General features: G+C 44.6%; 1 protein-coding gene across 1 annotated transcript in view; it reads right to left on the reverse strand.

Moving 5' to 3' along the window:
- Positions 1 to 2,961: 2,961 nt before the first annotated feature.
- RMDN2 (regulator of microtubule dynamics 2) overlaps positions 2,962 to 19,003 on the reverse strand; it is a 30,814-nt gene continuing 14,772 nt past the window's right edge. The window contains exons 7-10 of the mRNA XM_056853151.1: positions 9,842 to 9,940; positions 9,053 to 9,106; positions 8,883 to 8,963; positions 2,962 to 3,038 (exon numbers count right to left, since the gene is read on the reverse strand). Coding sequence (XP_056709129.1) covers positions 2,985 to 3,038; positions 8,883 to 8,963; positions 9,053 to 9,106; positions 9,842 to 9,940 — 288 coding nt within the window. The 3' untranslated portion in view covers positions 2,962 to 2,984. The remainder of the gene's footprint in view (positions 3,039 to 8,882; positions 8,964 to 9,052; positions 9,107 to 9,841; positions 9,941 to 19,003) is intronic.

Here is a 19,003-nt window from a genome sequence, read left to right on the forward strand (position 1 = left end):
AGTTGATAAGGTCTTAGTCAGTTCATTTAATGGCATTTGTTTATTTTAAAAGTCTCGTTACGCTGGGCAGGGAGTCGCCGGTTTTCGTAGGTGTTTTTATCGTCATTCAGGTCTTCTCAATCAAGATAAAGGCAAAAAGTGTCTTTTTACTCACTCTGACTTCCAAAGGTGAGGCTTCTTGTTCTTTTCATAGATTATTTGATGTTAATGTATAGAGGAGGTCAAAGCCTATAATCCAAAGAGTCGTCCGTGGCAATGGTAGCCCCTATGCCGGCGGGGACAACTTCCAACTCAACGGGAGGCTTAAAAAAGCTCTCTCGGAGAATATGGGAGTCCAAACCGCTCTTGAAGGCTGCAGGGGAATTTCCTGCTTCCCGATCCACTATTTAGGACCGAGTTGGAGTGCTTTTTGCACTCCAAATCTAAACGACTCTTGGTGTTTCCTGGGAGCCCCCAGGAAACAATGGCGCTCGGACCAAACGCTCTACCAGTAAGCCTGTAGAGTTTTAAGTGAGAAGAGGAAGAATATGAGAAGCAGCTGATGGTTACCATTGTTTGCTTCAGTTCCCAAGCAGAATCCACTGAAAGAATAGATCTGACGATAACCGATGAATGAAGGGTAAACAAGGGGAAATAATGGGCTGGATCCCAAGGAACGTGCAAGAACTGCTGTACAAGCAGAAACACTATAAAAACATTTTAGCCCTAGAAGACGAACCACACAGTATATATTTCAGCATACACGCACCCTGGCAATGACCTTCTTAGATCATATCATATTGCACTTCCAAACAATCAGTACATGAGAGGGGTGTTTTTGTACACTGATGTGAAACGACACATCGGTGCTTGATCTTACAGTAGCTTGTGCAGTATCTTTTGCAAACAGGTGACCAGCCTTGCAACTAGGGGGGAAAAAAAAGAAAGTAACATCTAGGCAGGATAAAATCCCTGCAATCAATAGAAATCTGGCCGGGAAGAAGCACAGAGGTCCGAAGACACAAGCACACTGAGCCCCAGCATCAGCGAATGTTAAAATTGTTGATCCTACACTACTTTATTGAATTAGGAAACCCTTAGTTAATCTCACTTAACATGTAAGGAGCAATCCTAAGAAGGTCTACTCAAAAAAGTAAGTTTCATATTATCCAACAGGTCTCGCTCCAAGGAAAGTACCCTTAGGATTGCAACTGAAAACACACAGATGGTCCAGTGAGGATCAGAGAGCTGTCATGCAGGAGGAAAGGGACATTTATCTTTCCTGAAACATATATAACTCAGTAAAATATCTGCCTAAGAGCCCCGAGGTGCAGAGTGGCAAGCTGCAATACTGCAGTCCAAGCTCTGCTCACGACCTGAGTTCGATCCCGACGGAAGTTGGTTTCAGGTAGCCGGCTCAAGGTTGACTCAGCCTTCCATCCTTCCGAGGTCAGTAAAATGGGTACCCAGCTTGCTAGAGGTAAAGGGGAAGATGACTGGGGAAGGCACTGGCAAACCACCCCGTAAAACAAAGGCCTGCCTAGAAAGCGTCGCGATGTGGCATCACCCCATGAGTCAGGAATGACCAGGTGCTTGCACATGGGACCTTTACCGTTTAAAAATATCTGCCTACTGAACACCACGTTCTATGCTGGAAAATCTCAAATAAGTCTGTATTGTAGGATGAGAATGCAACAAATTCTCTGCTGTTCAAGTAAACAGAAAATCAGGAAAGGCAGAGGGGAAATACTTGCAGACAACAGAGGTTTTTCAGTCACTCATTGAAGTTTTCCAGATTGTTACATTGGCTGTGTCCTGGCTCTCTGTTTCCCCACAACATTTAAATTGGAACAGCTCTTCTCCAAAAGCAAGAGACTTATGAAAGTCATTTTGCCTCCCCCACACACTTGCAAAGATACCATCACAGCACACCATTTCATTAATCCCATTTAATGTTTTTTTGCTTTCAGATATTTCAAACAGAAGATATCATTCAAATGCCTCATTTATAAAATCTTCATATTCCTATTTAAAATCTGGAGATTAAAATACGAATAACCATTGCCAAGAATAATTTCCCTTTAATATATACTTTTGAAAAAGCAAAAGAGCAGACAGAGATAACGTACTTTCTTCCACGTCTGTGCAAATAGAAATATATTGCTACATACAGTTCTGTACAGGCATTAGAGATTAGCTTGCTAATCATTCCCAGAGCAAAAGCCTGTCACTCTTAGCAGCTACCAAGCCATCCATTGCCAGCAGTGGATTTCCGGCCAGGAGGTTCCCAGTGCAAATCTTAACATTTTACATTAGTAAAATAGTCATTATGAACCTAAAAAAGTATGGAATGGATGATGCCCATGTGCTAAGTTCCATGGCATTGCTTGTCTACAGGCCTTCATTCGTACCTTCTTTTATTCCAGACTAGTTCATTTAATGGAAAGGAACGTCCTGTCAGTGGGTGTCTTCTCCTTCTAAGACACTATGAGCAGACTCTGGCAAGGAGGGAAGTGACATTTCATCTAACTCCAGAGTTTGCTACGTTTTCTTGAGACCAAATCAAGGAGCAGATGAGTCAAATTTATTTGTGCAGTTGCCTCCAGTTCCCGACAAGACTTTCCTTTAAACTAGCACCCAGGAGAGAACTGGATTGCTTGCATGTCTCCACAAATCTATCTAAGCGGGGTTAGTAGTAGTATACAGAACAGACTTGTTCCTCTTATAGCACCCACTGCACCTGAACAAGTGTCAGGCACCAATTACTGGCTTGGAAATAAACTTGCCTGAGGGTTGTAAGCTTGCGTATCTCACCCCCCACATTTTTTTCATTGGAATAGCTTCAAGATTAATGATTGCTTAGGGATTGATTATGCCTAACATGGCTATAAATACCACTGAACTCAACAAGATTCACACGGACACTTTAGGAACTGAGACCAGGGTCTGCCCAGCTCCTCCGCGGTATCATTCAAGTACAGTAACTGAATGTGCACGGTTTATTTTCACAGCTTCAGAGAAAGAAGTAAAGCTTCTAAATCCTTCTCAGCCTCTTTGTCCTAAAACAGGAGAAATGAAAAAGACAATTTGTTTAATTACATATGGAAAGCTACCAAAGCCACTATACTTCATGCCAATTTCTGCATCAAAAACAACAGAATATTTTCAGTATTAACAGTCCAGGAAAAGATAACTTTCATTCTTCCCTTTAATCATTACATACAAGACAAGGGTATATGGCAGGACTAAAAATAAAATCCAACTCCAACCAACAATTTCCCCATTTTCTCCTGAAATTGTTCCTTGAAGATTTTATTACTCAAAATTCTAATGGATAGCATTCTCCAGCTACCTTTGAAGGAGTACCAATGAATTCACAGATCACTGTAGTCTGCAATTTACATTTTTGTCCATTTTCAGACCATGAAACACAGTTATTCGGAGGTAAGTGAAGTCCATTCCAGTAGCTGGAGCTGTTTGTATCTTGACCGATAACCCAAGCAAATCACTCTCCTTGAATGTCAAATGTATACCCAACTCCCTTGGTGTCCACTCAAAATGGAAACCTTGGGTGCCATGCATGTATGTCAAGATGACATGTGTGCAACCCACTGTGCTTGTTTAGTTGAACATGCTGGAGTTATGGGAGGAGACTGCTCCATGCAAGAAGCTTCTCTTTTAGAGCTGGGCCCAAGTGGTTGGATTTTAAGCAACTTCCCTCAAATCCAGATATGAACTTTATGACGTCCATTTCCCAAGTTCCAGGCCAACATGATCTGGCAGTTGGCTGGAAGTTGTAGGAAAGCACCAGATTAAGCTAAAGACATCCCTGCCCCCCGCCCCCGAAAAGCCTTAGAATCAGATTGACATTGAAACAGCACTTACTGAGGTTCGTTTCCTTGTGATTTTTAGATAAGTTTGTCGTATTCTATATTGATTTTAAAATGTAATTGAGCACGTTTTAACTTGTGATCTGCCTGGGGGAACCTTTAATGAAAAAAATAGTCTAAAAATGCTAAATAAACTAAACTGATTAGGTGGTGTTAAGCCAAGACACTGTTCTCTCACCCTCAGCCCCCGCCCCCATCTGTAAGGTGGGGGAAATGATACCATTCTAATTTATGAGGCAGGTGTATGGATTACTGCCAACATACATGAGATGTGCTTGAACACCGGAAGGATACAATATAAATGCAGAGTGTCATAGTCTTGGATGGTGAATATACACATGCTCCCTATACTCTTTGCTGAGCATTTTTAGAAAAGTGAATGGATCAAGGAGCCGTGGCTGTATACGTTACCTTGTTCTCAGTACACAGTATTATTGCTTATGTAATACCATTTACTGCTGAACATGTCACGTGTAATACTTATGCTTTGTTCAGATTTCTGCATTGAGATTACTGGAGTCCTAGTCCTGTTACACTGCTTATTAGATGTCTCATCCTATTGACTGCATCATGTAATGGTGAGAAAGGCAGACTATAAATAACATAAATAATAATAAATATACCTAATTTTCAACATGCCCCCACCTGTGAATACTTAAATCCAGAGACTGGGGCCACAGGCAGAGAAGAGAGATATTTTTACAAACCTGAGGAAAGCCCAGGTTTTTTCTTTGGGGGTGGGGGGACAAAAAGCTGAAATCTTAACCGATAAATATATGTGGGTTAATCCCCCCCAAATGGTAACATGAGTGCCTTAGTTTTAAGAAATTGATGCCCTCGGTGGCCACTACCAACCTTCAAGTCGTGGCTTCTGTCAGGAAGAGGCAGGGGGACTGGCTAGGGAACTTTCCAAGGCAGTTTTGACCTTTGAGGGAGGATTAATTGGGGCCAGTCGTGGCTGCAACCACCAGGTGACTTACTCCCGTGGGACTTGCAAAACTCACACAGGCTTGGCCACTTGCTACTATTCAACAGCAGGCACCTCACGAAAGCCAGTGTAGTGTAGAGGTTAAAAGTTTCAGAGCAGGATCTGTAAGACCAGAGTTTGAATCCCCACTCTACAGTGGAGGCTCACTGGGTGAATTTGGGCCAGTCAAACACCATCAGCCTAACCTACCTCACAAAACTGCTGCGAGGCTAAAACAAGCAAGAGAAAAATGATGTCACCTGCTCTGGGTCCCCAATGTGGAGAAAGGCGGGGTATAAATGAAGCAAATAAATAAATAAAGTGGAAGACGGAGGGGAAGATAAAAGGTAAGTTGGTTAGTGGGTGGAAAAGAGAGGAAAAGGGAGGGAAAGATGAGGGTGTGGGGGCTTGTCAGGAAACTGGAAAGAAAAGGAAGAGGAGGGAGAAGAGATGCCCCCCAAATTCTTTGCAGGTCCCCCACATGTAATAATAATAATTTAATGTCTCATACAAGGGGTCTAGTTTATGCCAATGTTTATTCTACACATTATCTTATTCTTACTTCATTGTTTTCTAATTTCCGTAGTCCGAATTTTCAGTTTCTTACATGCTATGTCTTATACTGTCTTGCTGAATACTCTTCTACATTTGTAATCCAATCTTATTATGCTGTTTACTTTATGTCCTGTACTGTTCCTATTGCATCGTTTTACATTTTGTAATCCTCCTTGAGTCTCAGCAAGAAAAGCAGGCCACAAAAAAAGTAGGTAAATAAATAAGCTGGGAAAACATTCCACAGTAAAGGAAAAGGGAAACCCATACGTGAGTACCCTGTAGTCCCATTGGGGTCCCTGGACAGTTTTGCATTGTGCCCCATGGGATCAAGTTGTAGAAAAATAGATTTAGGTTAAATATTAAAAAGGTAAAGGTCCCCAGGTCATTCCTGACCCATGGGGTGGTGTCACATCCTGATGTTTACTAGGCAGACTTTATTTATGGGGTGGTTTGCCAGTGCCTTCCCCAGTCATCTTCCCTTTACCCCCAGCAAGCTGGGTACTCATTTTACCGACCTTTGAAGGATGGAAGGCTGAGTCAACCTTGAGCCGGCTACCTGAAACCAACTTCTGTTGGGATCGAACTCAGATCCTGGGCAGAGCTTGGACTGCAGTACTGCAGCTTACCACACTGCACCACAGGTTAAATATTAGGAAAGGTTAAATATTAGGAAATGCTTTATAAAAGAGACTAGTTCCACAGCAGAATGAACTGTTTATGAAGGTTCTGAAAATTGTGTGTCTTCAAGGAAAAGCGACGCGGACAGCTGTCAAGCATCACCTTGGAGTGCTGGATTGGACTGGATGACAAGAGAAACCCATTCAGCTCTATAATTAACATGCCTGTTGAAAACTTTCACTCGATGGGTCTTACAGCAGTAATAAGCAGTTGTTAACTAACCAAGTAATCATCATGTATCCGTGCCTCAAAAGGCATTTATTGTACTTGTTGCGCATCTGTGCCAGAATACTGTCAGTAATGAGAAGAGATGTCAGATTAACTTCCTCTGCTTGGAAATGAAACTTCTTGCAGAGCGGCTCCCAAAGCTTCAACTAGATAATTGCCTATTTCAAAATGCTAGCAGAAGAAGATCTTCAGAAAGATAATTTTTTCAATCAAGCCTCTCCCCGCCCCCAAACTGTCTCTCAGTGTCGAGTGCATTTGTAGCCTGGGTACTATGGTGGGTCCCTGACCTTAGGCTTTGTAGCCCTAGACGCTATTGCAGGCCAAGTAATTATGAACTGCCCACGGTGATTTTAAAACACACAATTCCAGGGTAGACAGCAACCATTCTTGTGATCGGAATGACTAATTATATTGCACAATGTCCATACCTCATTTCTATATAAAAACGCAAAGGCGTTTTACTGTAAAATAAGAATCATCATCATGACAGTTGTCTTTTAAAACAATGTCCTAACCGTAGTTTTTAGTCTTTTTGCAATAACATATTGAAACACGTAATTAGCTGCCTTCTATTCTGACATGTGATTGCCCCCATTTCACAAAGCTGAGGATGTGGGACTTCCCTTTGAATTCTCTCTCCTCCTCTAGTTTTACGTTGTTCATGCATGGCTGTTTCCTTCACGGTCACCCCTTCAACGACTTCGGGACTTTGTTAATTAATTACTCTTTCTACCCCACAGACAGTACCCCTTGCTTTTGTAAGGAGAGTTTCTCTTTCCTTCCCCCCAGTAGAAACAGAAAGGCTTAGAGGCTGAATTTAAAAGTTGAATAAAAAGATGTTTGTTATTTACAGAAAAGGTTTTTATATTGTTGGTTATTCTTTCAGAGAGGCACAAAGCTTAGCTGGTTAAGGCGGCTAAGGGGAGACATGATAGAGGCCTATAAAATTATGCATGGTTTGGAGAGAGTGGACAGGGAGAAGTTTTTCTCCCTCTCCCATAATAATAGAAAGCGAGGTCATCTGTTGAAGCTGGAGGGTGACAGATTCAAAAGAGATAAAAGGAAGTATTTTTTCACACAACGCATAGTTAAATTGTGGAACTTCCTGCCCCAGGATGTGATGATGGCTGCCAACTTGGAAGGATTTAAGAGGGGAGTGGAAATATTCATGGAGGAAAGGGGTATTCACGGCTATTAGTTAAAATGGATACTAGTCATGCTGCATACCTATTCTCTCTAGTATCAGAGGAGCATGCCTATTATTTTGGGTGTGGTGGAACACAGGCAGGATGGTGCTGCTGCAGTCGTCTTGTTTGTGGCTTCCTAGAGGCACCTGGTTGGCCACTTTGTGAACAGACTGCTGGACTTGATGGGCCTTGATCTGATCCAGCAGGGCCTTTCTTATGTTCTTATGGTTACAGGCTGTTCAAAATCTTAGATGGTTTCAGGCACAGTTCTTAGTTCAAAGTTCAGTTTCTTCAAGATACTCAGTATACCTAGATGTTGTTCAGAATATTCTTAAGACTCAAATTATTTGGTGTGGACTCAAACTAACCTAGCACACAAAAATACCAGTGAGTGGAGATTCATCCACAGCCTTTCCCATTCCTTAGATTTGCCCACCTCCTGTGGAAACAAATTTCTCTTCCTCAAAACACTGATTCAGAAGTCTCCTTGTTTCAGAAGCTACCTCCCACCAAGTGACTGAAGAAAGGGCTATCACACACTGCCACATTCTTCCCCTTGTCACTACTCAGGTTTGGTTTTAAAACAAGCTAGGTAGTATCTGGGGGACGGAAGGCAGCATGGTATAGCCTAATCTCGTCAGATCTTGGAAGCTAAGCAGGGTCAGCCCTGGTTAGTATTTGGATGGGGGACCACCAAGGAATACCAGGGCTGATATGCAGAGGAAGGCACTGACAAACCACCTCTGTTAGTCTCTTGCCTTGAAAACCCCATAAGGGGTCGCCATAAGTCGGCTGCGACTTGAAGGCACTTTACACACACAAGTAGTATCTGAACAAGTCTTCACAGAGTCTCTCCACACCACCACACAGTTCAGGAGCTCAGAGCTAAAGAAGCCTATCAGCTTTCCAGACTCTGCCCACTGCTTGCTGGCATTGGCTGACAGTTACCAAGTTACACAGTTTAACCCTGTATCCGTCACAGCCCGCGTTTTCAAATTCGAGATAAAAACAGGCTCCTGAAAATACCAGCAAAACGCAGGGGGAGAGCGAGGCAACCGGAAATGGCATGCATAATCAAAACAAAGACCTGAAGTCCTCAGAAGGGTGATGGCAAAGGAAACAGCCATGCATAAAAAGCCATCGTCTTAATTCACCAGGAAGTTTTCTTGTTAATTTCAGTATTTGCCAGCACAAGAGCCATAAAACAGTAAAACTACGCAGCCACCCTAGATTGGTGCTACTAACATTAATGTGGGAAGCCTCTTAATGATCTGGGCCACCCACATGATCACAAAATCCATACATGATGGCTGGCTCCTAGGCCTCACTGGTAAAGGAGAAGATCTGAGGCAGCAGCCACTTTACAAAGGTAGCATGCAAGCAAGGCCTCCAACTCACCTCTTTGGTGGCAGACAGAACCGACAGGGCAGAATCACAGCACTTCAAGGCATCAGTCCTCTGGCCAAGTTCTTTGTAGCACTGAAGGTTGAAATTAAAAAAAAAAAGTCAGTACAATCAAACTGGGCATTCAGTTGAACAGGAATGTTTTAAAAAAGACTTTCCGTTACCTTTGCCAAATAGACATAATTGTATTTAGAATATCCAGGATGTATTTCTTCTGCCTGAACAAAAGACCAAATAATGATAAGCAGTGGCACGATGAGATGAATACAGTCAACAAAACATAGGGGAGAGGCTGCGGTTGAAGGGAAGCGCCTCTGCTTTGCATGCTTTCAATCCCTGGCATCGCCAGTTAAAAGGACCGAACAATAGGTGTTATAAACACTTCTGCCTGAGCCCCTGGAGAGCTGCTGCCAGTCTGAGCAGACAATACTGACTTTGATGGACCAATGCTCTGATTCACTATAAGGAAGCAGCATGTGTGCAACATTTCCACTGAAGCACACAGTGACTCCAAAAGGGAGAGATTCTGAAGTGACAAGAGAAGCAGCGTAACTAAGGACACTCTTGCAATTCCCTTCATGACAATTGTGACACTGCACAGTCACAGGGTAGAGTTTTCAATCAGTCAGAACTACGGTTTGGCAAAGACCATAAGCGGTCCAATTTTCACACGGTACAGTTTTCAAACAAGCAACTCTCTCCGTGAAACTCAAGACCCCATACATTTGAGTTAGCGCTAATTCTTACAAACACTGACATAGCAGGCAACTGAAACTGAGTTTATGCGGACAAGCGTAGTCTCTCTAACAAAGAAATCATTAAGGAACGTCTTTTGCTTTTAGAGGAGCTTTGCCTTTACAGCAGCTGAGTACAACTTGTTGAGCAAATCTCTTGATCGCCAGCCACTTGGTAGGTGGGCCATGAAAAAGAATTGTCAGGAAAAAACAGTCTACCTTAAGAAAATTCTGCAAAGCTTCATGTATTGTTGAAGTTGGCGGAGTCCCAAAAAGAGCAGTCGCAACTTTCTTCTCAATCCAAGACAACTGCGCTACCTTTGGAAACCCCAAAAAGAGAGAAAGCTATACTTTTCTGATATGAAATAAGTCTTGCAAGCTGTCACAATAATGTATCTTCCAACAAAACACTTTTAAAACACACACACACACACAAAGGGGCTGGTGTTTAATAGACTCTTACTGAATACATTTATCTTATTTAAACAGTCATACCCAGGATAACCCACCTATCTATTCTTCCTCCCAATAGAATCTCTTACACAATACAGAGTAAGTAATAACTCAAAACTCATAGTACTCCATTACTATTCTAAACGTCGTCAATCATCTTCTTATCTATGAGATTATATTGCTTAATCTTTAACTAATACCTATATTAATATTTCCATTTTGTAAAACTTGACCAACTAAAAATATAATGATCAAATAGGTTTGCTATAACTCTACTACTACTCATTTTTACCTCTAATAACATAACACTGACATATTTTATCAAGCAAATCTATCAAAAAAACAACTGCCATCTCTGCTTGTAGTCATCAATCTGATTTCTTCGAAGCAGATTTGTTAATCTCGACATGGTTGCATACTCGTGCATTTCTGTAATCCATTCTGATAGCTCTGATACTTTCTTAGCTTTCCAGTACGTCACAAACAAAATTCTCCTATTCTGCATTTTTGAAAACCACCTGGCAGCCTGGCCCTTAGAGCACTTAGCTAGCTTGGGGCCCTAAAGAAGTAACTGGGAATGTATGGCTATTTAGGAATTGGGATGTGAATGGAATGCTCCACCATGGCTTAGAAGAAACGTTAAGCATTCTTTTTGGCAGTTCAAACCACTTCTGGGTAGGCATCTTGCTCGCTTGAAACTGCAGGCGCATCTCTACATTAGCGCTGATCTCAGCTGACGCAGACGGGGAACATACAGATTGATAGAAGGGTAAAAAAATAGCTTACATAATATCCTTGTCGACCACCCAAAGTTTTAATGTATGCTCACACGCTGATACCACACAAGGTTTGACTATGATGTAATGGCACAGTGGCTTCCAGTTTTTCCACTGAAGAGTTTATAATTAGCTTCTCAAAATATGTGGCTTATACTTTGTCAAACATGAGATCTGTCTGGCATGATACATGTTTTGTTACTAGATTTAATAAGAACGGATGTAGTAAGGTTCCATTATGTGTTTTAGGTGGCTAAGGGTTTGGTTTGGACTGCTTCCCAAAACAGGAACCGTTTTACTTGGCCTTCATACTACTTAAGTTTTTTTAATCCACCAACCTAAAGTAGCACAAAGAATATTTATCGTGTTAGTTGTATATATGGCAGTAGCTACGGGATAGGTCTAGCAGACTATGAGCAGAATTCCATTTGCAAAAGAGGGCTGGTCAAACTCCCCCAGTCCTGCTGCATACCTTCAAAGGTTACAGAGACCCTTGGAAATGGTCTGGGATATGACTCAGAAGGACCAGCTGGGTAGGACGAGATGAGGGAAACGGGAGAAATGGCATACCCTTCCCTTGCAGAAGCAGAACAGCCTTCCACATTATAACTATTCAAGCTGACACTAACAACTTTCTTTTCATTGAAACAGTAAGCTGGAGGGATTTTTAAGAATAATTCTGCCCTGCCTCTTTAAATCACTGGAACAAAAAGAACACATATTGTGTACAGCTCAGATTATTGTATTTATTTGTCACATTTACTAGCCGCCTCTCCTCCAAGAAGGTCGTAGGGCAGCATGTGTGGCATTAACCCATTTTATCCCACAAGAATCCTGTGGGGCTGGTTTGGCTGAGGCTGAGTGGGCAAATTTCACCCTGTGAGCTTCAAGGGCATGCCTGTGAAACCTGCTGAATAATACAGAATAATAATTTTTCTATTCTTTTGAGGCAGATAGGTCAAGGGAAGAGATAATGGATCCCAACAGAGTTCTGCTTGTAGATCAGATTCTACCCATCTTCTGCAGTCTCCCATGCAACCAAAAAACATGCCCCTGAGGGCTGGGGGCACTCAGGAACAGTGTGGGTTGTAGCTTGGGTTGCCAACTGCCTGGAGAGAGACTGTCCTGTCCCATTAATAGAGGCTTAATGGGATGTTATTTACCAACTGATGTAATTTACCTCAGTGCCATGAAAAGATTCACCTACCCCTTTCCCCTCCTTAAGCTACTGCTAAAGAAATAGGACATTTTTCTCCAGGCATGTTGGCAACCCTAGTTGCAGTGCAGAGGCTCAGCTGGAAAAGGCATAATTTTCTGGATACTCCTTGGATCCAACCCCATACATTTCCCAAAGATAACAAAGGTGGCTGATTTTGAGCTTGGTCTCCAGGTATCCAACAGTGCCAATCTAAGCAGAGTTGACTTCAATGGACTTAGAAGGGTCTTCTGTGGTAAAGCCCATTTTATTGGTTACATTAAAATCCTGCTTTTCTTCCCATTTGCCTCAGTTAAGCGCAACCACCACCCTGTGAGACTGATGGATAGGGATTTTCCCAAAGATTTCCCCTGAATTTTAACAGTTCAGCAAGCATTTACACCTAGGGTTTGCTCACACCAAAACCATCTTTGTACCATAGCAGTTGAACAAAGGCACCCTACTTGCTACTGCTGCATCATACTATTTTCCCTCATGCAATTAACCTAACAGAATATAGCATTCTCCTTCCCTGAATTTTAACAGATCCTTGATTTTGTCCATTGCCTTGCTTTAGTGAGAACTTTCCCTCTCAAAATAATGTTGTATAGATTACTGATAAGACCAAGAATATGATCCTCTTTGTCCTTTGTACCTGTGATAAATAAGTCGCTTATTAGGCATATAGGAATTTAATACTGTTGCATTTGTAGCACTTGGTGGTATCTTAGATAAACTTTGAAAAACTTGAAACAAAGACACCACTAATAAGTATGGTCTTTAGTGTGAGAAGAAAAGTTTGACATTTTTTGTTTTGATTGCTAATGGTTTTCAGGCACAAAGGCATATTCAGTAGATTTTACTTCAAGTGACATCTCTTATGTCTAAATTACTTATTTTCCCAAAAGATAAGCAACAATTCAAGGGAAAAATTATGGATATCACATGAAATCCTATAGTTTACAGATTTACTAGAATCTAAGCTAGAGTATTAACATGGCTCCTGCTGTATTTAAAACAAAACAAAGGGGGTTACTGCACTTGTATTCCCAGCAATGTATTAAGAGTTTGAAAACATTATAAAAATACTGTTCACACTTTGTTTGGCCCCTTTAGCTGTGAAGACGTCTTCCAACCATTTATAAGCCGTGGCATCCAAAAACCCTTTTAAAGTGATGTTTTTAATAACATTTTCAAACTCTTGATACATTATATTGTCGAAGGCTTTCATTGCTGGGAATACATTGCTGGGAATACAAAGTGCGGTAACCCCCAAAATGTGAGATATAGCTTCTCATTTAAATAGAAGTACATTTTTTGTAACAGACGTGGATTTCAAGCAGTTTTCTTATTTAAGAGAAGCTATATGGGGGACTGTCTACACTACTTAGTTTCTACTTCTAGATTAACTAAGTTTGAGATGTTAATGGAGTAAAGTGATCTGTAAGCCACACACTGCTATTCAGATATCACAAGAAGTTGTCGCGTGTGCCCGCACCCCTCACTGTTCTCCCCCCCTTCCCCCATGGAGCTTGATGCACAACTTCCTGGTTTAGTCAAGCTCCAGCTGATGAGATGTTCAAATGCAGGGCTGTCGGGAATCGTTTCCTCTGCACAAAACTGTGGTTTTAAAACCTGATTTTAATCCCAACTTAGAATCCTGGCTTGGGTTGAAGTAAAGAAAACAGAGTTTCACTTACCTGTAACTGTTGTTCATCTGGTGGATCTTCTATGCAGTAACACATTGGGACTGAGCAGCGCAGGCCAGCCACGGATAAGATTTGTCAGCTTCTAGCAAAATCGAAAATGAGAGTGCTCCCCTTCCCCTCGGGGCATGCAGCCTTCCCGCCCAGCGGTCACATGACCCAGGGGGAGGGAGCACTCTCCCCTCCAGTTCTCCAACCTGCCGCCATGGAACCAACAACCACATGATTGCGGAGAGATCCCACAGCGGGGAAGGAGGGAGGGATGTGTTACTGAACAACAGTTACAGGTAAGTGAAACTCTGTTTTCATCTGCGTGGCTTCTATGCAGTCCCACATTGGGAGAGTAGCGAGCTCGGTTACCCGGATGGGGTGTGTGGGACAGACACCGAAACAATGACTGCAAGACGGCACGTCCCACTGCTGCCTCTCTAGATGAGTCCACGTCGACCGCATAGTGCTTAATGAAAGTAGAAGGGGTTGACGACGACGACGCTGAGCAGATGTCTCAGAGATCAATTTTAGACGAAAAGACGATGGAGGCAGCGTAAGCTCTTGTGGACTGCGCCTGGATCATGTCCTGGCCATCCACGCATGCTCTCTCATAAAACAGATTAATGGTTGAGGTAATCCACCTGGACAGGGTCTACTGGGAGGCTCGGCGACCCTTACAGTGGTCGTTACAGCAATAACATATTAATGTTTTCCCTGCAAACAAGGTTCTTTGGGTAGGCAATAACACGGCTAAAACGATACCTTGAGTAGAAGAAAGCTCGGGTTTCAACACCACTCATCAGAGTGAAACTTAGTAAACGGTGAGGAACGACAAAGAGCCGCTAAATCTGACATGACTGGCCGAGGTGATTGTGACCAGACAGACAGTCTCATAGGTATAGCAAGAGAGGCCCCCGATGGCCAAAGGTTCAAACGGTGTTTCATGAGTTGGGACAACATGAAGGGAAAGCTCCACTGAGGAACAGGTGGAGATACCCTGGGATAGAGGTTGATATGTCCCCGTAAAAAAAAAAACTTCTGTGAGTCCAATTCAGCGTGAAGGGCTGAATTGTAGTCGAGGTAGCCAAAATTGATGACAGGAAAGAAGCAGCTCTGGACAAACCATTGTCAGCAGCCCACAGGGATAAATGTCTCTGCTTGGCCTCGATAAAAACGTCTCGTGGATGACTTAATGGGGTGCAGCAGCACCTTAGTCACCCTATCTGACTATAGATTACATAGAATTCTCCATGCTGCCAGCTTGATTCTGGAAGGAATGTGAGAAATATCTTGGAGAGGAACAATACTCCCTGAGTCAGGGGCATTAGAATCGTGTACTGGATCTCCTGGGCCAGACGGTGCTACCAGGACGCCACTTGTCCTTTCCAACCAGATCTTGACCAGAACCTTGGTCAGCAAGAGGAAGGGGGGAGGCGACCAAGTATTTGGAAAGCGTTCCCATGGAGCGTAGGCTCACCCCCGCTCTGGAGCACCATGAGGAAACACTAAATTGTGCTGAGTCACAAGAGATACATTTGAGGGGTGCCCCAGATTAGAACGAGATAATGAAGACAACGTGAGTCTATAGTGAGCTTGTGATAATCGTCAGGGTGATAACTTACGAAGTCTACGAGAATGTAACTCATGCCTGTGAATGGCAGTGACAGTGGAGCCATGTGTTATGGCCAGGCCCAGACTGCAATGGCTTCTGTGCACAGCAAATGGACCTTGTGCCGCCCTGTTTGTGCTGGGCGGTGCTGTCCATTGTGACCTGAACACATCGATCCTCGAGGACCCTTGTAAGGGAACAGAGAGCAAGCCTAATAGAATAAGGCTCAAGAAAGTTAATGTGCAGGGTAGACTCTTGAGCAGGCCATACACCATGGGCCTTAAGAGCCGTACAATGAGCTCTCCATCCTGATAAGGAGGCGTCAGGAACAATGAGCTTGTGGAGCAGGTGTTTGAAAGGCAACACCAGCCAAGAGGACCACCAGTCCAAGAAGGCAAAAATCGATGTAGAGATAGACAGCTTTTAGTATTGAGGGTCAATGTTCAACTGGAATGCTGTCAGAAAAACGAGTGTGCAGTGGGAGCATCCGCAGACGAGCAAGGGCAACAACTGCAGTGGAGAAAGCCATGAGCCTCAAGTAATGAATTTTTAGTGGTAGTTTGGAACCTTTCCTAGAACAGGTTAACTAACTGTCAAATGGAGCGTATTTCCTGTATTGGGAGGTAAGCTCTAGCTGTGGCCAAGTGCAGGTGGAAACCATGAATCTATGACCTTAGAAGAGGTCAATGGAGACTTTTATAGTTGACCAGGAGACCAGGTCGGTTAGGACGGAAAATAAGAACCTCTGCCTGACTAGCAAAGGCAGGCTCTGAGTAACCAACTATCGACCCATCGTCTAGGTATGGAAAATGACACATCCCTGCAGGGCCATGTGTGTAATTCCCACAGATAAGCACGTCATGAAGGTGCGAAGTGCCGTAGCACGACCAAGGGCAAACTGCATATCCATAGTTCTTGCCCTTGCAGAGAAAACGCGACAGAGTCCGCAGTCTTTGAGGATTGCAATGTGCAATATGCATCACGCAAGCCCAACGGCAAACCCCATGCACTCATTTGGGAGTGGCAGGACCTTGGGTATTTAACATATAAGCAACATATGAATTTGTGGAACTTGACCGCGTCATCAAGTCTCCAGGTCTAGAGAGGGGCGCTCCCCCTCTCTTTGTTAACTAGGTAGAAACGGGAATAGTACCCGTAGACCCAATCCTCAGAGGGGAACTTCCGGATGGCCCTTTTCCGTAGAAGTTCCCGTGGGCGGGAGCCGGCGACGTAGTGCAAGCCGGAAAGAAGTAGGGAAGCAGCGTCTCGAGCTCAATAAAGCATCTGTGCTTTATCATTTTGAGAATCCAATTATCATTCGTAATGGACATCATATACTGTAACAATCAGACAACCGGTCTGTAAAACGCACTTGAGTGTGCAGCCACTTCTGCTTGGGCTTGAGAGATGGGCTAGGACCCTTGCTGGGTCTAGGAGTGCCCAAAAAAACTCCCTATCCTGCTGGGCAGATATGAGATTGGGGGTGGAAGGTACCCTGGTACCTGTATAGGCGAGATGTTTGAGACTAGCTGCCAAAGTGTGTCAGCTGTAAGCTGGCACAGTGGGGCGATGCCCCAGGACTTAGCGGTTATCCTTCTTGAGACGATCAAGAAAGGCATCGTTTAATTGCTGAAAAGCGAGGTGCCCTCAAAGGGTGGGATCCCCACACGCGACGGAGGTGCCCTCAAAGGCGAGGTGCTAGATACACAATTGAGTGTCATATGGAAGGGTGGATTGGTTAAGTCATGCCTGCCTCTGAAGGACTATGGACGAGGCCATGACCTTGCTGGAAGGGTCCGCAACGTGACGCTCCTCAACAAACAGCTAACTGTCGAGGGTCATGTTTATGCTCTGAGCAGTTTAGTCTGATGGGCGTTGATCCTCCGGTAGGATACTAATTTGGGATGAATCCAATCCCAGAGGGCATATTAGTATCTGGCCATGATTGCCATGAAATAGAAATGTGGAAACCAGTATAAACGTTCCTGTGTAAAGCATCCAGCCTGCGTCCCCCCCCCCCCCAGTTAGGGGCAAGGAATGTGAACATGATCCATATTTGCCCGACAGGGCTTTGACCACCATAGAATTCAGGACAGGCTACTGGTACGGAAAATAACCATCCTCATGGCGGATGTAAAGGATGTCAACTCTTCTGGCGAAGAGGGAGCCAAAAATTTGCTTGGTCCGATTAGAACAACGACCACCAAATGCTTGTAACCATTGGAAGGGCCACCAGACTTGTCTGTGAGGAATGCAATGTACCCATAATGGTCGTTGTCCGAGACGCCAGGGAGGGAATACATATTAGAACCTTAGCTAGACGGATCAATTCTACATATAATCTCACACCCCCCGAAGGGGATGAGATTTAGTATTTCCTGCAATGTCCACAGGTGAGGGTTGCGAGGTGCGGAACTTCGGGTCAGAGACCTGAGTAGCCGTTGCATCGGATGCAGAATGGACCATATCCTTTAATGTAGAAGGAGAACTTGGTTGGAAGAGTCTCCAGGGGGAGTCTTTGCCTCAGCAACATATGGTTCCGAGAAGGCTCTCGGCGCCGAGGGTCATCGCGCTGTCGTTGACTATACTGAAGCCAAGGGTGATGGCGAGAGTCATCACAGTGCCTATGTCAGAGGCAGCAAGGTGGCCGACTATGACGATTGTGGGACCGTGTAGAGGACAAGCTGCTACGACGGATCCCTCTACGCCACCTGGACCCAGAGTAAGAGGTCGACAAGTGACGAACTGGATTGGTGAGAATGTCGATGCTAAGAACGTAGGCTCCGAGAATGTAGGCTCCGAGAGCGTAGGCGCAGAAAGGCCGAGGGCGGCGAGAGGCCGTAGGCGCCGAAAAGGTCATTGAGAGGCAGTGGGCGGCGAGAGGCTGTGGGTGCCGAGAAGGTCGCCGAGCGGCCATGGGTGTCGAGAAGGACGCCGAGAGGCCGTGGGCGGCGAGAGGCCGTGGGCGGCGAGAGGCCGTGGGCTCTGGGAACGTAGGCGCCGAGACCATAGGCAGCGAGACCGTAGGCGGCGCGTAGGCACCGAGCGCGTAGGCGCCGAGATGACTTGGACGTCTGAATCCGCGCCGACATCTCCGCCTGCAGGCTGGGAGGATTTGGCGTAATGGTGCCGACAGCGACCTTCGGGCTCGGTGACGGTAAAGGCGTATCGCCGTACAGTTGCATCAGGAACTGCGTGGGGAAACACCGGTCATCCTGGGATCCACCCTGAATTATAACAGGGGGCTATACCAGGGAATCACGAGGAGGCGAGTCCTCATAAACAATCGTTGGAGTCAGTTGACTCAAGGAGAGTTGACTCAAGGAGATGTCGACGACCACCGACGAACGGCGCCGAGGTGATGATGACCCCGATTGGCACCAAGGAGACTTCAAGGAAGACCGACGCCGAGGTGTTCTGCACCGAGAGAAGTTCGAAGTCCAAAGGCATCGAGGCTCTGACTGATGGAGTTAGATGGCGCTCTGCACCAAGGGAAGTTCAACGCCCGAAGGCATCGAGGCCCTCTCTGCTAAGGAGGTGGAAGGCGCTCCGTGCCGAGGGGAGTTCGACGTCCGAAGGCATCGAGGCCCTCACTGCCGAGAAGGTCGAAGCCGCTCTGCGCCGAGGGAAGTTCAACGCCCAAAGGCATCG

The sequence above is a fragment of the Euleptes europaea genome, chromosome 7 (genome assembly GCF_029931775.1).
Source record: "Euleptes europaea isolate rEulEur1 chromosome 7, rEulEur1.hap1, whole genome shotgun sequence".
NCBI lineage: Eukaryota > Metazoa > Chordata > Lepidosauria > Squamata > Sphaerodactylidae > Euleptes > Euleptes europaea.